The following is a 21,544-nucleotide window of genomic DNA, read 5'->3' as shown; positions in this document are numbered from 1 at the left end:
TTCTCTTTCCAAACTTTACATCTGCAGTGGAAATGTATGGTTTAACTTTTCAATGATTTTTATTTGACAGACAGACATTTAAGTTAAAAAAATTGCATACACAACTTGCTTGACATACAGAATCAACACCTTAGTGAAACCACAACTTTTATTAAGCTCAATAACATTCTAAAATGCATGAATGAAATAGCCAACTTCAAAAAGTAAAGACAAAATATAAATTGTCAAAAGAGCAACTATTGCACTAGCATGGAGAACATTTACTCAACTGTTTTTATTTTTACAACCAGACTAAAGTATTACAGGAGCAAACAAAATGCATAGCCACGGGAAGTAGTGGTGCTGAAGCACCCCCTAAAAAAATAAAAGTAGTGAACTGGGCCTTTACTCGTCCTGTATTAGCCCCCACCCCCAAACATCATCTCTTGGCTATGCCTGTATGAATGTGACCAGAGGTGACACTAAACAGACCAACATTGTTACAATATTTTATACAAATAAAATTCTAAGTAACAAACCATCTTCATGTGTTCGTATATATAATACATGTATAAAGGGTCTTGGCTAAAAGCAGCCCTTTCCACATATTAGGAGAAAGAAAACATTTTAAACAAAAAATAATGTTTCTAGCTTAGTCTGGTTAAGTACTACAGCCCCCTCCTGTCTATCACTACCACACTGAAACATCACCAGTGGGCTCAAACTTGGAAGGTTTGTGTGTGTGGGGGGAGGGGTTCCAAAGAAGCACTATTGGACACTTTCTCAAGGTAACTAAATGGAAATTGATCAAATGTATTTCCAACAAAATGTTCTGTCCTAAGAAAGTCCCAACTCGTTGATACAAAATATATTTACTGTACAGTTAGGCTAGTCGGTGTCCTCAAATTCAGCATCGTGGAGAAGTTGGTGAAATTTCAGCTTAATTGCACACTTTTTCCTGTAAGGTAACCGCTTGAGGTGAGGGAGTAGGCTCATGAAAAACATCTCATCCTCATTGTCTCCTTGTCCAGCTGTTTGCCAGGAATCTTTCCATGTCATCTCATGTAAGTTGTTGTCCAAAGGTGGTGACATCTTGGTATCAACCACACTTCCATCTAGATCAATCAGGACGTCAGAGGTGCTAGTTGTGTCATCTTTTCCATCATCAAACTCCTCTGTGCTATTGCTGCCGCCAGTTCCTCTACCTCGCTGTATGTATGGGATCAGAAATGCCATTAACTCACTATATCTCCATTTTTTTAGGGCCTTCCCTGTGGCACCACGGATCCGATCTGCTTTCACTTTCCTTGTGAACACATCCCTCAGGTTTCTCCATTTCTTTCGGGCATCTTCCTCTGGAACATAAAAAGAGGATATCCAAGTTGACAGTAGTCTCTGTTCTGTTCTTAAAACTTTCCCTTATGGCTATACCAGTGCTTTATGCATGGTCATTTGGATGAGCCATGTGTTCCCACAAACGTAGTCTTCCAATTTGTTCACCACCTCCTCTAAGTATTTGGTTAGTTGAAACATAGTATTTTGTTCTGCCCAACTGCAACCTTCCACTTAGGCCTAGCTTGGATATGGGCTAAAGATGAGGGATAGGGATGGTGTAGGACTAACCACGCAAATTCATAAACAGCTGGGATGCGTAAAAGCCCCCCATCTCTATAGTGTAGAATTATGTTGTCACTGGATAAAATGGCTTGCACTGCTCTAGCTATGAGTCTTACGCCAATGTTGACATATTGTTAAATCATTGGATTATATTCTTATACTAACACTGACCGAATCATCGTTAAACTGCTGGTGTAGCAGCCAACATTTTGCGACCCAGTTAAGGGTCGCAAACAATTAAACTAACCAGGCAAACAGTAGCTAGCTAGCATAGCCCTGGAAGTTAAACCCAGTGTGAACAATGTTGTTCGCTAGAAAATATAGCAAGCTAGTCTACACAATAGTCAGATATGTCAAACGTAATAACTAACGTTAACGTTACTAGCTAAACTTGTTCTTCGCTAACATTGTTACTCATTACTCACGTTAACTTAGCTAGCTAGCCAACATGTATGCTAATGTTCTTAGCTAGTTAATCAGACCATACCTTTCAGTCCCAGTTGTTTACCCACAGCCTTCCATGCATCCGATTTTTTTATCGGGTCTCTATATGAAGTCAAAGTTGAGTTATATAATTCTGGGTAGTCTGAAACCGCGGATATGATTCTTTCTGCAGCCATCCCAAGACTATCTAGTTAGTTATCTAGCTAACCAGGGGCTGGTAGCCAGACCACTGTGAAGCCAGCAAGAATAACTAAGCACTTCCGGGTCGGGGTCACGGATTTTTGGAATCCTTTAGAATGAGTCCTGTCCTGAACATCCTGTATATGCACAATAATCGATGGGCTATATACTGTATTTAAATCTAGAGTTTACACACAGTTGTTGCTTCTATTATTGTGGCCCTTAATCTGTGGAATACCCATCAGATGCGAATAGAACAAGCATATTGCACTGTACATTGTGTCGTAGTCTTTGTGGTGTCCATTCTACTAAGGATCACTGTATATCCTCCAGAATCTACATACACAAGCTCATCACAACTATGTGTGTGGCACTGTAATGTGCAATATGCATGTTCCAATATGCATATCAGAGTCATAATCTGACCTACAGTATTTCCCACATATATGTTGTTCTCTCTTTCAGAACAATGGTATAGCTCAGCTCCTGGCCTAGGTGACCGGTGGAACAACTGCAAACAGGTTCTGCAGTGGAGGAGCTAGCAGCACAGCTCCATCAATAACATCACTACCTGACAGTAAATCAACCCCTTCACAATCCCTTACAACTACATAATCCCCAATACTACTAAAGCAAACATTAGTCAACAAATACTGTATTTATTTTATGCGGCCATGGTTATTAAATATTATCTTCATTTTCTTGGAGTGCTGAAGTTTCTCCACTGTCACACAATGGAGTGTTGATGATCTTGATAAGCAGATGAAGAGGATTTGTTGACAGGGCTTGATTCAAGTGTGCATTTAGAGGAGGACTACAGAGAAAGGGGGAGTTCTGTTAATTTACAACATCCACCTTAACGGTTTGTTTTTATCCTGGTAATGATTTATTCATGTCATTTGTAAAATACATATGTTTTGTAAGTAATTGCTTCTATTAATAGTAGCTGTTCGTTTTATATAATAAATCAATTTAGCTTAAAATAAAGTGTACATTTCAAACTGGTTTGTTCTCTAGTTCTGCAACAAGACTAGGAACTCAGGACAGGGAATACCTGAGTCACAGGAATCTGAGGAGTGAGTCGGCCTTACTGTGGAAGGGCAATGTTTAATTCCTAGAAAAAGACAATGCCCACAATGGTTTCATGTTACCTTCTTCAAAAATGATATTCATCACAGTCAGAAAACTGCATATACTGTAACTGCTGGAAATAAGAAGGCTCCAATTCACTGCACATCAAGATTTACATTAAATATGTAACTCAGCTTAACACACCATAGTAGTCCGTCACTCACTGTTGTAGCGTTCCTGCAGCAGCTGTGATATTGGTGTAGTGTCCGGCCGGCTCTCATTTACCAGATACTTCCTCTGTTGCTGGTACATGTTCTCCAGCTTCTCCATCAACAGCACTTTGTCTGTGATGATGCTCTTGGTGCATAGCCTCTGAACCTGCAAACCAGGAGAACGGAACTGATGGCCCTCAGTTTGCAACAAAAACACATTATACTTATACTTTCCATGGCTAACCTTGAAACACATTTACCTGATCTTTGATTTTGTGGACCATGCCCCTGTCTCCATCAATACTGTAGCCATAGTTTTTGAGGAGCCTCTGTATATGCCTTGTAGACAAAAAATGTTTTTGTTTGTTTTTAATGTTATGGACATAGATACATAGATAAACACTCATACCTGTAAAGCTAACACAGATGTGGCATGACATTATATCCCACTGGGCACACACTGATTAAATCAACTTTGTGATGTGGCACCAACGTGGAATAGACAATGAATTGACGTCTGTGCCCAGTGGGATGGATTTTGATCTGAACTCTGACTCACCTATGGACCTGGGGGTGGGGTTCCAGTACAAACCGCTCCTGTAGGAGGTTCTGCAGCTCTGGTCCCTTCACTTTAAGGATCTTTAGGGCCTGGCAGGCGGCGATGCGTACCTGGGGTTTCTCCTCATGATGTAAAGCCCAGAGGAGGTGGTCCTGGAGGGTCGGCGTGAGGCAACCTATCTTCCCTAAGGCTAACAAACAATTGCAGTGCCTCGTCACGTTCACACATCTGCTTTCTGACACTAAACTTATACTGTATATTTATATACACTATCACAGAAAGTTGCATATCTAGTGCAGTTGCAGTTTCACACTGTCATTACAATATCCACTCTGTTGGCCAGTGGTCATCACCATGCTGCTTACCACTGATTGCAACAACTTTAACCTCCCATGCTGGGTCATTCTGTGTTAGCTGAATCAGCTGATTCAAGACCTAAAACCAAAAAGTAAAGACAAGGAATTTTTTCACCAGAAGTCCATAGTCTATCTATATTGAAGTGATATTGCCAAAGAAGACGTGGTTTATAGGATATATTGGCATGAGTATTAGGCACGAGACGAAGTCGAGACAAACATTGTATGCAAACTGCTGCCTCTCCTCAATCCTTTCTCACCATGCTGTACTTCATAATTAGAGCTGCAGCAGTCAGACAGGCCTGTTTCCTCACGGCCACAAAGTTGTCATTGAAACATTTCAGAAAGGGTGGCAGCAGCTTGGCGGTCATGATCTGTAGATGAGCTATGAGGATGAGAGCCTCCACCCTCCAGGAGGCGGGACCTTCCTCAAGCTTCATTCTGAAACAGCCAATGGGTGAGGTTTTAGGAAAAGCGTGAGATGCTCTCTAATCAGCTCATTGGTGATCACCAAATGCCAGTCTGGTACCTCAGCTCGTTGTGCACATCTCTTCCCATTCCTAGTTTCCCCAGGGCCTGGGCTGCAGCCTGCTTCACGTTACCACTCCAGTCATTCCACATCAGGTAGATCAACTTGTTTGCAAGGTCCTACAAAATATAATTTCTAATGAGTACATAATCACATATCAATATCATAATTTAGGTTTGATTTGAGACACCAAATAAATCACAGAATTAGGGACTCAAGAAATCTATGAGATTGCAAGAGACACCTTATTAATTGGTCCTTTCAATTGGGAGATAGTGTTGCAAGCCAATAGTCTGGTCCTCCAGTTGGCACAATTCAACTCCTCAGCCAGCAGAGAGCGAACTAGAGTCTTAAAAAAAATTGTTAAGCCCAGAAAAATGACATTTCAGATATCATGGATTTGTGATTAAACAGAAGAACACAGGCTAATAGTGCTTGCCCCAATGACTGGGTATATCATTTAGTTGAAGCAATTTAAGGGGAACAAATTTGAGTTACGCACTGTCTTGCTACTGATGCTGGCAAGTAGAGCGGCTGACTGTTTATGATCTGTGTGAACCTCACTGACGAAGTGCTGGGAGAGAAGTCTCTGAATGACTGGCCGACTGTAATCCCCCTCCACGGCCAGGCACTGTGCTGCCACCCAGCTGTCTGCACCTACACCTGCAGAGTCTGACACAAAACACTACACTCCATTTGATGTCAGTGAAATGCAATTCATCTTGAATAATAAACCCATACCTAAGTTATCTATTTAAAGTATTGGTGTTACATTTACAGTTGATATTCCATTCAGATGTGAGTATTCACACAGATAGTATGGGTCTTGGTGTTAGAACATATTTGCACCTCATGTTTTTCCCTAAGGTATATGTCGTTACAATGTACTCCAAAATCAATACAACCTGACCTAACCTTGATGTAGTGCATTGCAGAGGATTACGCGGGCTCGGGAGTCTGGCGTCCCCATGGCGTACTGGCACACTGCTGCTGCCATCTGAACTCTCTTCACAGGGTCATCCAGAGCTAGGAGAAGAAGAGGCTGGAGCTCCTGAGGAACTGGCTGGATGTCCCACACACGGCCATACTGACCTGGGGGAGTTTCCCAAAAACAAGTGCTATGTATGTTTTGTCCTTGTCCACTATATGTGTACATAAAGTTGAAGTCAGAAGTTTACATACACTTAGGTTGGAGTCATTAAAACTAGTTTTCAACCACTCCACAAATTTCTTGTTAATTAACAAACTATAGTTTTGGCAAGTCGGTTAGGACATCTACTTTGTGCATGACACAAGTATTTTTTCCAACAATTGTTTACAGACAGATTACTTCACTGTATCACAATTCCAGTGGGTCAGAAGTTTACATACACTAAGTTGACTGTGCCTTTAAACAGCTTGGAAAATTCCAGAAAATGATGTCATGGCTTTAGAAGCTTCTGGTAGGCTAATTGACATAATTTGAGGCAATTGGAGGTGTACCTGTGGATGTATTTCAAGGCCTACCTTCAAACCCAGTGCCTCTTTGCTTGACATCATGGGAAAATCAAAAGAAATCAGCCAAGACCTCAGAAAGAAAATTGTAGACCTCCACAAGTGTGGTTCATCCTTGGGAGCAATTTCCAAAAGCCTGAAGGTACCACGTTCATCTGTACAAACAATAGTACGCAAGTATAAACACCATGTGACCACACAGCCGTCATACCGCTCAGGAAGGAGATGCATTCTGTCTCCTAGAAATGAACTTACTTTGGTGCGAAAAGTGCAAATCAATCCCAGAACAGCAGCAAAGGACCTTGTGAAGATGCTGGAGGAAACGGGTACAAAAGTATCTATATCCACAGTAAAACGAGTCCTATATCGACATAACCTGAAAGGCTGCTCAGCAAGGAAGAAGCCACTGCTCCAAAACCGCCATAAAAAAGCCAGACTACGGTTTGCAACTGCACATGGGGACAAAGATCATACTTTTTTGGAAAAAAACTGTTTGGCCATAATGACCACTGTTATGTTTGGAGGAAAAAGGGGGAGGCTTGCAAGATGAAGAACACCATCCCAACCGTGAAGCACGGGGATGGCATCATCAGGTTGTGGGGGTGCTTTTCTGCAGGAGGGACTGGTGCACTTCACAAATGGCATCATGAGGAGGAAAATGATGTAGCTATATTGAAGCAACATCGCAAGACATCAGTCAGGAAGTTAAAAGCTTGGTCGCAAATGGTTTTTCCAAATGGACAATGACCCCCAAGCATACTTCCAAAGTTGTGGCAAAATGGCTTTAGGTACATCAAAGTCAAGGTATTGGAGTGGCCATCACAAAGCCCTAACCTCAAACCCATAGACAATTTGTGGGCAGAACTGAAAAAGTGTGTGTGAGCAAGGAGGCCTGCAAACCTGACTCAGTTACACCAGCTCTATCAGGAGGAATGGGCCAAAATTCACCCAATTTATTGTGGGAAGCTAGTGGAAGGCTACCTGAAACGTTTGAACAAAAGTTAAACAATTTAAAGGCAATGCTACCAAATACTCATTGAGTGTATGTAAACTTCTGACCCACTGGCAATATGATGAAAGAAATAAAAGCTGAAATAAATAATTCTCTCTACTATTATTCTGACATTTCACATTCTTAAAAGAAAATGGTGATCCTAACTGGCCTAAAACAGTGGATTCTTACTAGGATTAAATGTCAGGAATTGTGAAAAACTGAGTTTAAATGTATTTGGCTACGGTGTATGTAAACTTCCGACTTCAACTGTACTCACACACAATTACCAAAACAAATGAAAAAAGATGAGTTGAGAGATGACGCAATCTATTACATGTCACCTGCATCTGTGGGATGTTGCTTTTCCCTCGGTCTGTTCACTGCCCCTGATGCACAAGTGGCTATGGCTGACAGGCGAACGTGGTAGTGCAGGTCTTTAAGGGCCCTCTTCAAGCCTTCAATAGTCACACTCTGCCAGGTGATCTCTAGAACAGGAAGGAACAGCCTCCTCAGGTTAAAGACGAACTGAAGTAGTTTTAATGAAGTAACAATATACAGTAACTTTGGAGTATATCTGGGCATGTTGTAGTGTAACAATGTGAAATAAATTAGGCTTAACAGCACAGTGATATTGACAAATGCTTAGAGAACATCAATATTGAATGACAAGGAGACCTACTGATCTTCCAGGCACTCCTCCATCCCTCCACTGCGTAACGTAAGGAGGAGAGCTCGGCCATAGGGTTGTAGTGGGGTTGCTGTCTGGGCACCTCTGTGTCCTTCCCGCTGTAGTCAGGAGGTTTCAGACCCAACTCTGTTGCATAGTCAGCAGTGGTAGGCAGGTCCACCCACCGCCGAGTACCTTTCTCCACCCGTCGCATTCCTACCCAATGGAATTTTAATGAGTAAAATCGTGCTTTAACAGGGGTTGCATTTATTTGGTTAAAGCCCCAACCTTGTGTCTCATTGTGCATGGTTTCTGCTGAAGCCTTTGTCCACTTATCTGGACCACAGGGGAAAAAGTCTTGAAGGTTCTTTTGGTACTCTGAATTGTTGTCCATGATGATGCGATCGTGGTTCCGTGGATCTCGCTGATGTACCTGTTTGGCTATTCCTGCAACATGCAAAGTCAAGGAAATGTGATGTAGATCAATAACCAATATAGAAAATACTATTTCAGTTGCATGTGTATTGAGAAGTTGTACCAGAAAATATCTCCTGTTCAAAGTTATTCTCTGTGTGCAAGACATGGCTTCCAGCACGGGGGTTGAGGCTATCCTGAAGACGAGGAGGTTGAGGGGTTTCAATGTGCTTGACTGCTACATTGTTGGCAGTCTGGTTCATACCCCCAGGCTCATCAGAACATGCAGGGGGAAGAGAGTAGCCCTGCACCCTGCAGCAAGTATGTCAAGTGAAAATAGAGATCAGTGATATAAAACTGTGAATACAAATTCTGATGATCTACACATTATAGAAACTCACATAAAACATAGACTTTAGTGCATTAGACACTATTTGTTTGAGGCGTAAAACTGACTGTGGACTCAATAATTCAACATAAAATATTACGGTAGGTTTTGTCTCCTTGCCTGTAGTATACTGGAAGAGGTGTCTCAGCCTTGCTGCTCTGAAGAGCCTGCTGCTTCTCAGTCTGCTTGTGGAGATCTTGGTAACTGCAAAAATCCTCCTCACACATGGGCTCCTCATTGACTAGATCTGTGGCGCTGGCTGAACCATACTGACTCCTCAGCAGTGACTGCAGCCGAGTCTTATTCTGGCACTGGTTTGGAATCTGTTGACTCACTATCCACTGGGCTGTGGTCTTGGTCAGCTTCTTTAGCACAAACTCATCCCAGTGGCAGCTCTTTAAACGGTCCTCCCTGCCTCCTGTAGATGCTTCCTCGAGACAATTGTAAACATTAGAAACTCCTCGTAGTCCTGTCCTTTTAAAGGAATCCAAGAGTCCCCCCTGGTGACTAGGGAGTGTAAAGGAGTCTTTGGCAGTCAATGGCGCAAGATGGGATATTTGTAATTCAGGGAGCATAGAGGGAGGGTCTCTGAAGCCTCTGTTCTTGGCAGGATCCTGAGGTGAATGATGAAGGGGGATACCTTTCATTGATTTTATCCCTGTGCTCTTCGGCTTGGGACTTGGTGCCAGAGGTCCAGAGGCACTGAAAAGCCAGTGGAAGTCAGCTTGACTGTAAGGTATACTGTCTGACCCCATCTCCCATATAACATCTTTGGAGAAGGTGAGACCGCAGGTGGCATTGTTGAGGAGTTGTCTGTAGAGCTGCTGGCCTTTCAGATTTTGTAGACAGCCCACCTTTGATTTGGTGCGTTTTACCAAATCCATGTTGCTTAATGTATCCTCTTGGGGAACAAACCATTCATACATTTTTTTAACATAAATTGTGTGAAATTCAAAAAGCCTCACATTGCTAGGTTCATATGTTGCTGAGTGAATAAAATACCATAAACGGATGCATAAAATCTCTTTATAAGGAATAATGTAAATCGCTAGAATATTGTATCTTGAGCCTGCTAATCAGCCCACTTAAATTAGAAGTATAAGATGCATGTTTCAAACCATAACATTTCAAACCATAAAAAGCCTAAACACTTACCTGCATATTTTGTTGTCTGTCCGTATACCTGTTGTAGTAAACAGAATAATAGGTCTAATATATATATATATATATATATATATATATATAATATCTATAATGTTATCTTCAACCTACCTAGACATAATCCAGGAAGAACCACCACCTTCAATGCTGCTAACATGTATCAGCTGACCATTAGTTGTCATGGCAACAAATCAGTTGAGAGTTTGCCAGGGATAGCTTTATTGCTGTCTTTGTGATTGTAGCAACAATGTATCAACAACCAAGAGATATTTTATGCTTACACAAAACACAGATGATTTTGTTAGATGCCTTAATATTAACAGTCACTGCCATTTAAAACGGCACTCAAGATACTAACCTAGTTAGATAAAATTAAAACGGCACAATTTCTTTATCGCTCTCTGTATGCTTTTAAAATGTTGACAATAACTTTGTTCAAACTCCATATTTAATCCAATAAAGTTATTTTGCAATATAATGGTAATTTATAAAGCAATATTATCTCATCATGATTTCTATTAAAATAATCTGTATCAATAATTTAACTGCTTTGGACTCACAAATAGACTACAATTCATCTTTTGAAACAAACTTTGAGAATTGTTGTAAGTATCTCAAGTGCACAAGTGAGAAGATAGGTATGTAGGCTCATGTTAGCTTTTGAACATGGCTTCCATTTGTTGTAACAAATTATTCATATTATTAATAATTGATTATTATTATTAATTAGTAGTATTATTCAAACTCGCACATAAATAGGTGTAACGAGTGTGCTGAGAGTTGGGAAGCAAGTTCAGGGAGTGAGTGTTTTAATAAATAAAATAAACATGAAACATGAAACAAGCAATGCACCGACCGACATGAACAAAGAGTCAATAACACCTGAGGAAAGAACTAAGTGGAGTGACAGATATAGGAAAGAAAATCAAGGAGGTGATGGAGTCCAGGTGAGTGTTATCAGGCGCAGGTGCGCAAGTCGATGGTGACAGGTGTGCGGGATAATCAGCAGCCTGATGACCTAGAGGCTGGAGAGGGAGTATACGTGACAGTACCCCCTCCCGGATGTGCCGCTGCAGCCGCAGGACACCGTCAAAGGGGACGAACCCGGGGAACAGGAGCGGACCAGTCACCCCTGCTGATGCGCAAGAACTTGTCACGCCAGCTGAGGCACGGGCACCTGTCGAGTCAGCTGGGGCGCGGGAACCTGACAGATCAGTTGAGGCAGGGGAGCCTGGCGATCCGGCTGAGGCATGAGAACCTGACGAGCCGGTGGAAGCAGGGAAGCCTGGTGATCCGGCGGAGGCATGAAAGCCTGACGAGCCGGCTGAGGCAGGGGACCCTGGCGAGCCGGCTAAGGCATGAAAGCCTGACGAGCCGGCTGAGACAGGGGTACCTGACAAGCCGGCTGAGGCAGGGAAGCCTGACGAGCCGGCTGAGGCAGAGAAGCCTGGCGATCTGGTTGAGGCATCAGAGCCCGTAGCAGTTCCCGGACCCGACGTATTTACTCTGACACACACACACAAAAAAAAAACTGTGCTGATGCTTCCCAAAGGTGAGGTGTTATTCTGTAACGAGTGCACTGAGAGTCGGGCACGTAAGTTCAGGGAGTCCTCTTGAAACTCTGGGGGCAGTATTTCATTGTTGGATGAAAAACGTTCCCGTTTTAAACAAGATATTTTGTCACGAAAAGATGCTCGACTATGCATATAATTGACAGCTTTGGAAAGAAAACACTCTGACGTTTCCAAAACTGCAAAGATATTATCTGTGAGTGCCACAGAACTGATGCTACAGGCGAAACCAAGATGAAACTTCAAACAGGAAATGCCCCAGATTTTGGAGGCGCTGTGTTCCAATGTCTCCTTATATGGCTGTGAATGCGCCAGGAACGAGCCTACACTTTCTGTCGTTTCCCCAAGGTGTCTGCAGCATTGTGACGTATTTGTAGGCATATCATTGGAAGATTGACCATAAGAGACTACATTTACCAGGTGTCCGCCTGGTGTCCTCCGTCGAAATTGGTGCGTAATCTCCAGCTGCATGTATTTTTCCATGTGATTCAGAGGAGAAACCAAACTTCCACGAATGATATATCATCGATTAGATATGTGAAAAACACCTTGAGGATTGATTCTAAACAACGTTTGCCATGTTTCTGTCGATATTATGGAGTTAATTTGGAAAAAAGTTCGGCGTTTTGATGACTGAATTTTCGGGGGTTTTTCTTAGCCAAACGTGATGAACAAAACGGAGCGATTTCTCCTACACAAATAATCTTTTTGGAAAAACTGAACATTTGCTATCTAACTGAGAGTCTCCTCATTGAAAACATCCAAAGTTCTTCAAAGGTAAATGATTTTATTTGAATGCTTTTCTTGTTTTTGTGAAAATGTTGCCTGCTGAATGCTAGGCTTAATGCTATGCTAGCTATCAATACTCTTACACAAATGCTTGTTTTTCTATGGTTGAAAAGCATATTTTGAAAATCTGAGATGACAGTGTTGTTAACAAAAGGCTAAGCTTGAGAGCCAATATATTTATTTCATTACATTTGCGATTTTCATGAACAGTTAACGTTGCGTTATGGTAATGAGCTTGAGGCTGTAATTACGATCCCGGATACGGGATTGCTCGTTTCAAGAGTTAATAAATAAACGCAAAACAAGAAACACGAACAATGCACAGACTTAACACTGCAACAGAAACAATAACGCCTGGGGAAGGAACCAAAAGGAGTGTCATTTATAGGGAGGGGAATCAGGGAGGTGATGTTGTGACGGCCCTGAATTTTTCTGAACCCTCTCAGTGCTTCTCCTTCCAATAGGGCGCTTTCCCTTTAATACCCAATTAAATAGCCAGCATCAGCTGCGCAAAAGTGGGGTTTTGATGGAGACCTGAATGAGGATGTGTTCAACGCTCAGTTCCCGATGCCTCTCTATTCCGTTTGTTTTGTAGCCTAATAGAGTTTACCCAGGATCGGATACTCTTTGCTTCTGTGGACTACACCATTCCGTGGACTACACCTCTCCGTGGCCTTTCTCAGTTGACGGATTGGATTGTCTGACTGACCGACACAGACTACAACCTTTTTGTATACAGTATTTTATTTGTTTTGATGTGATGTATACTGTGATGGTTTATGTAGTTAGTTGTAGTTGAGGACTTAGTAAGAGTTGATATGCTTTAAAGTTCTGTGGTAAAATAATTATGTTGATTGTATGATTAATACTGGGTTTACGCTACACTGAATTAACGTCCAAACATTGTGTGACAAAAGTCACTTGAGTTCCCTGAACTTCTTTACCGGGCTGGACTCTTTTTAGGCCCGAGGTACAGGACATTTCTGGAGGAACCAGAACTCATTGTGATATTATATGTGTGTGTGATCATTGATGTTGCTAATACAACCCACGCAAAAGAATATAGTTGTTTGTGAAGTGCTTTCCAATGTTTTAAGGGTTTATGAAAAGTTTATTTCCATCCTGACTTTTACATAAGTCCTTTGTATTGGTGTAGACTTGACGGACCAGATGGGACTCATTCCCTCCCAAACCAAAAGGAGAAACCAATGTTTTCTCTGGTAGGCACAACCTACCTGGCACCCCTATAAATAATAACCAAGTCAAAACCATTGATGACGCGCAGGTGCGCATAACGATGGTGACAGGTGTGCGCCATAATGAGCAGCCTGGTGACCTAGAGGCCAGAGAGGGAGCACACGTGACAGTACCCCCTCACTGACACATGGCTCCAGCCGATCAGGAGCAAACCAGTCACCTTTGCAGAGGCGCAGGAAACCTGCCAATCCGGCTGAGACGCAGGAGCATGGCGACCTAGAGCGCCGGAGAGAGCATACCTGATGGTACCCCCTTCCCGGCGCATTCAGATCCAGCCGCAGGACGCCAACTCAAGGGACGATCCCGGAGATAAGGAGCGGACCGGTTACCCCTGCTGATGCGCGGGAACCTGTCGCCGGCTGAGGCAGGGGAGCCTGGTGATGCGGCTGAGGCACGAGAGCCTGTAGTGGCTCCCGGACCCAACGTCATTCCACATGACACAAAAAAGAAACACTCCCTGATGCTTCCCTTAGGTGAGGCGTTATTCTGTAACGATGTGCGCTGAGAGTCGGGAAGCAAGTTCAGGGAGTGAGTGTTTAAATAAAAAAACACATCAAGAACCATGAACAACGCACAGACTTAACACTGGAACAGAAACAATGCCTGGGAAGGACCCAAAGGGAGTGACATATATAGGGAAGGTAATCAGGGAGGTGATGGAGTCCAGGTGAGCCTGATGATGCGCAGGTGCACATAATGATGGTGACAGGTGTGAGCCATACGGAGCAGCCTGGTGACCTAAAGGCCGGAGACGGAGCACACAGTGTAACTTCAATAGTGTTGTTTAACATTTGAAAAGGTATATGTAATATCTGGAATTTTCACAGCAGACCAAAACATTTGAAATCTACTGACTATGCACAGGGAGACAAAACATCATTCAATTAATGGTGATTCAAGTGTCATAATTCAAGTATCACTAAAATCAATGCAACATCCAGAGGTCCGAACGGAAAATTCTTTGTGATTGGAAGAAAGTCCAAAACTCGGTCAGCGACTTAGACATCAGTTTTACAAGAACCTTTGAAATACAGTCAATGCTTACAAATGACAATATAACTTATAAAACATGTTGAACCTTTCACCTATAGTGAGTAACACACTTTCAGTGCTGTCAAAAGAACAGTGTCTTTGTATGCTCTTGCACGCTCACAACTAGTGGTCGACCGATTATGATTTTTCAACACCGATACCGATTATTGGAGGACCAAAAAAAGCCGATACTTATTAAATCAACCAATTTTTTTATTTATAATAATGACAATTACAACAATACTGAATGAACACTTATTTTAACTTAATATAATACATCATTAAAATCAATTTAGCCTCAAATAATGAAACATGTTCAATTTGGTTTACTAATGCAAAAACAAAGTGTTGGAGAAGAAAGTAAAAGTGCAATGTGTGCCATGTAAAAAAGCTAATGTTTAAGATCCTTGCTCAGAACATGAGAACATATGAAAGCTGGTGGTTCCTTTTAACATGAGACTTCAATATTCCCAGGTAAGAAGTTTTAGGTTGTAGTTATTATAGGAATATTTCTCTCTATACCATTTGTATTTCATATACCTTTGACTATTGGATGTTCTTATAGGCACTTTGGTATTGCTAGTGTAACAGTATAGCTGCCGTCCCTCTCCTCGCCCCTACCTGGGCTCAAACCAGGAACACATCGACAACAGCCACCCTCGTTACCCATCGCTCCACAGTGCAAGGGGCAGTGCAAGGGGAACAGCTACTCCAAGTCTCCAAGAGCGAGTGACGTTTGAAACGCTATTAGCATGCACCCCGCTAACTAGCTCGCCATTTCACATCGGTTACACCAGCCTAATCTCGGGAGTTGATAGGCTTGAAGTCAAACAGTTCAATGCTTGAAGCATTGCGAAGAGCTGCTGGCAAAACGCACGAAAGTGCTGTTTGAATGAATGCGTATGAGCCTGCTGCTGCCTACCATTGCTCAGTCAGACTGCTCTATCAAATCATAGACTTAATTATAACACACAGAAATACGAGCCTTTGGTCATTAATATGGTCGAATCCGGAAACTATAATTTCGAAAACAAAACGTTTATTCTTTCAGTGAAATACGGAACCCTTACGTATTTTATCTAACGGGTGGCATCCATAAGTCTAAATATTCCTGTTACATTGCACAACCTTCAATGTTATGTCATAATTACGTAAAATTCTGGCAAATTAGTTCGCAACGAGCCAGGCGGCCCAAACGGTTGCATATACCCTGACTCTGTTGCAAGAGAAGTGACACAATTTCCCTAGTTAAAAGAAATTCATGTTAGCAGGCAATATTAACTAAATATGCAGGTTTAAAATATATACTTGTGTATTGATTTTAAGAAAGGCATTGATGTTTATGGTTAGGTACACGTTGGAGCAACGACAGTCCTTTTTCGCGAATGTGCACAGCATCGATTATATGCAATGCAGGACACGCTAGATAAACTAGTAATATCATCAACCATGTGTAGTTAACTAGTGTAGCGATCGTTGTCCTCCTCGGATGAGGAATAGGAAGGATCAGACAAAGGGTCCGACAAATGTGATAAATGTCCATGTTAATTTTAAGAATAAACTGAACACTGCAATAACCAAAAACAACAGAGAGAGCGTGAACAAAACAGTTCTGTAAGGTGAAGACACACAAAACAACTACCCACAAACACCGGTGGGAACAGGCTACCTATGTATGGTTCTCAATCAGAGACAACGATTGACAGCTGCCTCTGATTGGGAACCATACCAGGCCAAACACATAGAAATACAACAAAGATCAAAACAATAGAATTGAAAAACATAGAATGCCCACCCCAACTCACGCCCTGACCAAACCAAAATAAAGGCCTAAAGAAGGAACTAAGGTCAGGGTTGACAACTAATGATTATGATTGATTGAGTGATTGATTTTTATAAGATAAGTTTAATGCTAGCTAGCAACTTACCTTGGCTTCTTACTGCATTTGCGTAACAGGCAGGCTCCTTGTGGAGTGCAATGTAAGGCAGGTGGTTAGAGCGTTGGGCTAGTTAACAGTAAGGTAGCAAGATTGAATCCCCAAGCTGACAAGGTAAAAAATCTGTCGTTCTGCCCCTGAACAAGGCAGTTAATCCACTGTTCCTAGGCCGTCATTGAAAATAAGAATGTGTTAACTGACTTGCCTCGTTAAATAAAGGTGTAACAAAAATCTAAAATAAAATCGGCCCAATCGGTGTCCAAAAATACCGATTTCCGATTGTTATGAAAACTTGAAATGGACCCTAATTAATCCTCCATTCCGATTAATCGGTCGACCTCTACTCACAACCTCCTTATTTGGAATATATTGTAACCGAATCAGTCAAATGTCTCTTGGCCTCTCAGAGTGAGGTTTCCAGGTAGGTGGATCCCTGGCCGACAAAGTAGCGCAGCACCTCTGTGGTGGAGTCACCACTACAGCAGCACTCGGGCCGGTGCACAATGAGGACGGGGAAGAAGCGTGCGTCCCGGTAAGTGGGCGGGCTCTCATTGAGAGCCAGCTGGCTTGAGGCTCCTCCACAGGCCCACGGTGTGCAGAGAACCGTACATGCGGCACAGTGAGAAGCGTGAGTTGTCCAGGGATAGAACAAGACATGACGGGAGAAGACGGAGGAACAGCTGGAGCTGGTGGTGGCCCGCCTCTGTCCAACCTCGCTCTGAAGCTGGCAGCAGTGCTCACAGTCCTGCACCAGCATGCCATACCTCTGGGCTGGGTGGCTGTCCAGCAGGAAGTAGTTAGAGGACCTGGTATCTTCAGCTGTACCAGAGACTGAAGACGCCAGGTTAATCAGCATGGCCTCTGAGTAGCTGGGCATCAACTGGCGGTTGGAGAGGATGTACCACTCCAGCTCAGTGCTATCCACTGTATCTACCCGAGGGAGAACTCTCCTCAGAGAGGATGTGCCACTCCAGCTCAGGGCTATCCACTGTATCTACCCGAGGGAGAACTCTCCTGACGGAAACCTCCTCTATTAGAGAGGGGCTGTTGTGGCTGTCCTCCAACCCAAAGAGCTTCTCAACATGGTAGTGCACAAAGGCTGTACGGTATTCTATAAGCACCCTCAAGGGCCAGGACAGCATGAGAAGAGCAGTGAACCAGAACGACACCTGAGAAGTATACCAGGGCAACCGGTAAGGTTCCACGTAGGCTATCAGATGCTCTTTAAAGTTAACATTTTTCAGTTGCAACCCTTCTCGAGCCTCCATGTAGTCATTTAAACCCTCAATCTCTGAGAAGAACCTGGCACGTTGGTTGAGGTAATTATTTTCTGGTCCAGCCCCAGCAAAACCGAAGCACTTGTGGAAACAAAGTTTTGTTGCCGGGTGGCTCTCCAGTCCAAGTAGATCCTGTGAGATGTCCCACATACCACAGCGACTGTAATCAAACGCTCCCTCACCCTCGTGTGTGTTGACCCGCTCATGGTAGACCTGGGTGGTAGTGTAGGCTTCCCCGATCCGGTAGTGGGTCACCTGTCTGGTCCTCTGAACAAAATGGTAACTTATGGCCTTCCACCAAACACACGGACGGGCTTGTCGCATCCTCAATAGGTACTCATACACGCTATCCACATCAGCCTTACAATGTAGCTCACTGCGAGCCCAGCAGTGCCAACACTACCAGGTAGACAACATAGAGCATGAACAGGAAGGCAAGAGGGATGTACACATAGCCATTAGAGCAGGGGCTGTCATGGTAAATCATAGCGTCTCCTCCCATGCCAACCTCCTTGATTGAGGAAATGGAAGTCAGGGAGGTGACGGATGAGTCGAAGCTGAGCTTGGTGACTCGGGTGAGCTGGCACCAAGCCACAGCGCCCAGGCAGCTGTACATCGGCAGGGAGAGCAGAAGGCACCGGCAGTGGGACTCTGGACACATACAGGCACTCAAGGACTGCTTCGCAGGCCGCTGATGCAGGAAAAGAGAGGAGGAAAAAGAGAAACAGTGTGAGAAAAAAGCTTACATACAATACTCTAACTTTGAAAAGATAGGTATATGACAAAAGGCTGCATTTAAATAACTTTTAGCAGTGTGATTAAAAGGAGAACATGGTTTGAAGAACTTGCAGAATCTAATAAAAGTACAACAGTTTATTTACGTTTCTTCTTTCCTGTGACACTATGTCTGATGAATCAGTTCGATGATATGGCTGTGTTTAAGGCGTGCTGGATTACAATGTAGTCTATTTGATATTTACCTATACAGGTTGAACGTGTTTTAACGGGGCAGAAAGCAACAGTACCACATGAAAGAGAATGGTAAAACATGATGAAAAAGGAGTCCACACGCCAATGAGCCTAAAAAATGGCACTGATCCAATTTTGCTGTGGGCAAATGAACATGACAGGGCTGTAATGTGCTGAGCTTTTCCAAACTCAGAATGCAGTAAATGAGGTTGGAGCGATAGCATGTAGGTCACGTGAATGTAATTTAATTAGGCTATGCTGCAATGGGAACAGCTGCTAATCACATTAGCTCAATGTACAACTAACATTCATCCCAAAATCCTCCCTCACAACTGTATTTTCAGTCCCCCTATGTTTCTGCTAATGTTTCAAGCATCTTTGCATGGGTTACAGAAAGCATGCACCATGTCCAACAAGGCATGTGTATCCTCAATCCCCCAGTGACTCGTTAAATAATCTATGACCTCAGACGGCTGCTAAAATGAACGTTGACTTTCTATACTAAACTTGACCACAACAGAATCAAACACACAAGTCATTGGATTACACATTCTGTGTGCCCTATATCTGCTGAGTGTCAAATGAACAGTTCAGTGCAGCAACCAGTCTTCGAAAGTGCTCACATTTGCAATTCTGACTGCCAACGAAATGTCTCCTCTTCAGCAGAGGCATTCTCACAAAGTTTCTCTATTTTGTTCCAGTACAATGAGTCAGACCTAAGGCAACTGGCCAGAAAACATTACAAATAGGCAGGGTTAACTTAGTTATACTTTGTCTTGTTGTATTCAGCTAATTACGGTCCTTCAGGTGTCTATAGCCATTCACCCATGAAGATCCATTGACAACATAGTGGAAGTGTCATTGTGGTCTTTTCAGCTCTCAGAATTAGTGTTGCTTCATGCAAGAAATGTCTCATTAACTGATATGTGCTCAAAGGAGAGCTCAGTCAGCAATGACTCATGAGTCAATCATCAGTCAACTTGGTTCCAATAACACAGTGGTTCCCAACCAGGGGTACTAGGACCCCTAGGGGTACTTCGTTTATCCACAAGGGGTACTTGAGAAGACTCATGAGACCATAGGGCCTACTAGTAAAATGCACATGAGGTGGTACAGTACTTCTGGGGTACTCTGGGCAGATCAAAATTCAGTTTGTGGTACAGTAACAGAAAATAATGTGTTACTGGTAGTGTTTCACATGAAGGTTATGAACCAAACTAATTAGACCAGACAGAAAGGGCTGACTCAGACGGGACATGCAATCAGGCATCGACAACACAAGCAAAACAACCAAAATAGCATTGACCTTTTTAGAGCATCCTGGTACAGGGCAACACAGCATCATAGGTCAAGACCTCTGGGTCATGCACATACTGTCGGTTTGAGGTAAAAACAACTTGTCGTCATTTTTCTCTCATAGAAGCTGTATTTCACGGTAAGCTGCACACAACCAATTCCCCAGATGGAATAAGTGTTATTACAGACTGGAGGTAAAGCTCTCGCATTCCGAGTACAAAATCCAGGTTCTCAGAATTACTGTATTGAGCCTTGCATACATGTCATTACTAGGTTCTGTCTTCTATGACTTGTATTTCTTAGGGAAATTACATTGTTTAATGTGTTATACATAACACAGTACTTTTGAATGCAGAATTACATTTATGTAGATATGATGGTAGGGATGGACATCATGCAGAGAAACTATTAAATGAAATAGTATTTTGCTGGTGAATTAATAGTGATTATTAGACTCCAGTGAACAGATAAAGGATGTTGTGGTTACCAATTGCACTCAGTGTAGAATTCCTTCCATCTGAGCAGAGGACTGAAATAGACATGACATGAATACCAACAATCAATATATGATATGGGCTACATGTATAGGCCCACAGATATTGAGTGTGTGCCTTTTATTACGAGACTGCGTGTAGAAGGCTATCTATCATGACATTTTAAGTCATAAAAAAGGCAATGCCATTATGAGCTTTCAGGATGATGCTGTCATTCCTATCATGTAATCTGCATTTAAACGCTTAGCCTTCTGCATTTGAATGAAAATGTTGCATTAACTCTCACCTCTTCCAGTACATCAATGCTGGCCGGTGCATCGTCTCCATCATTGGTGGTGTTGGGCGCTGTGTCTTCCGCAGTGGTATCAACTTCCAAATTGGGAGAGAACATGCTGCTGTCTGGACATGATAGCATCAAGTCCAAGCTTCCCGAAGCCAAGCCCCCTCTCCTTTCTGGTCCTCAACAGAGCTTCAGATCATCTGGGCTGGAGCCAAGGCAAATGGGGATCCCGCTTTAGGAGCTCCCATCGCTTGAACCCGGCGGGCAGGGACAATTTGATCGCAGAGGCTTTGCTAATACAGTCAAACAGAAATCGTAATGTGAAACACCAAAACAAAAGTGATGAAAGTGATACGCTGTCACACATGAGCGCACAATAAATGGCCTGATCACTGATCCGATATCTAAAATGAATGGCAAAACATCCTAATGTAGGCTTCTGTGCACAGAGAAAGTGATGTCATTTCGCTTTTTACAAGCAGGAAAAAGCATAACAGAATTTTACATTTCAAAATAATTGATGCGCACAAATTATGTGTGTAGGCTATGTGCAACATCAGCATCTGTAGCCCATTAA

The 21,544-nt window shown here is 42.8% G+C and overlaps 4 protein-coding genes across 5 annotated transcripts in view; 1 reads left to right on the top strand and 3 right to left on the bottom strand.

Moving 5' to 3' along the window:
* Positions 1-3,317, top strand: part of LOC112261999 (gastrula zinc finger protein XlCGF57.1) — a 29,418-nt gene extending 26,101 nt beyond the window's left edge. Inside the window, exon 4 of the mRNA XM_024437660.2 lies at positions 2,686-3,317. Within this exon, the coding sequence (XP_024293428.1) occupies positions 2,686-2,762 (77 nt within the window). The 3' untranslated portion in view covers positions 2,763-3,317. The remainder of the gene's footprint in view (positions 1-2,685) is intronic.
* Positions 135-8,825, bottom strand: LOC112262200 (HEAT repeat-containing protein 4). The gene is made up of 14 exons (XM_042330124.1): positions 8,641-8,825; positions 8,391-8,549; positions 8,115-8,318; positions 7,777-7,920; positions 5,863-6,039; positions 5,450-5,619; positions 5,192-5,296; positions 4,948-5,066; positions 4,679-4,859; positions 4,428-4,497; positions 4,063-4,252; positions 3,764-3,842; positions 3,516-3,669; positions 135-1,334 (listed from the first exon to the last, which is right to left on the bottom strand). Exons 1-14 carry the CDS (start codon positions 8,777-8,779, stop codon positions 868-870), a joined length of 2,358 nt encoding a protein of 785 aa, XP_042186058.1. The 5' UTR covers positions 8,780-8,825; the 3' UTR covers positions 135-867.
* A 111-nt stretch (positions 8,826-8,936) lies between these two features.
* Positions 8,937-10,151, bottom strand: LOC121847737. Its single transcript, XM_042330126.1, has 2 exons — positions 10,060-10,151; positions 8,937-9,805 (listed from the first exon to the last, which is right to left on the bottom strand). Exon 2 carries the CDS (start codon positions 9,786-9,788, stop codon positions 8,988-8,990), a length of 801 nt encoding a protein of 266 aa, XP_042186060.1. The 5' UTR covers positions 9,789-9,805; positions 10,060-10,151; the 3' UTR covers positions 8,937-8,987.
* Positions 10,152-17,550: 7,399 nt separating this feature from the next.
* LOC112262199 (transmembrane protein 151B-like) lies at positions 17,551-21,269 on the bottom strand. Of its 2 annotated transcripts, none has more exons than XM_042330591.1 (2): positions 20,974-21,269; positions 17,551-18,619 (listed from the first exon to the last, which is right to left on the bottom strand). In XM_042330591.1, the coding sequence occupies exon 2, from the start codon at positions 18,250-18,252 to the stop codon at positions 17,569-17,571; it is 684 nt and encodes a 227-aa protein (XP_042186525.1). In that variant the 5' UTR covers positions 18,253-18,619; positions 20,974-21,269; the 3' UTR covers positions 17,551-17,568. The 2 variants fall into 2 exon arrangements, with proteins under 2 accessions (XP_042186525.1, XP_042186526.1); XM_042330592.1 differs by having other exon boundaries at positions 17,973-18,619.
* Between the last annotated feature and the right edge of the window lie 275 nt (positions 21,270-21,544).

The sequence above is a fragment of the Oncorhynchus tshawytscha genome, linkage group LG11 (genome assembly GCF_018296145.1).
Source record: "Oncorhynchus tshawytscha isolate Ot180627B linkage group LG11, Otsh_v2.0, whole genome shotgun sequence".
NCBI classification, from domain to species: domain Eukaryota; kingdom Metazoa; phylum Chordata; class Actinopteri; order Salmoniformes; family Salmonidae; genus Oncorhynchus; species Oncorhynchus tshawytscha.
The sequence above is the reverse complement of the archived record's forward strand: the minus strand, read 5'-3'. Positions and strand labels throughout refer to the sequence as shown.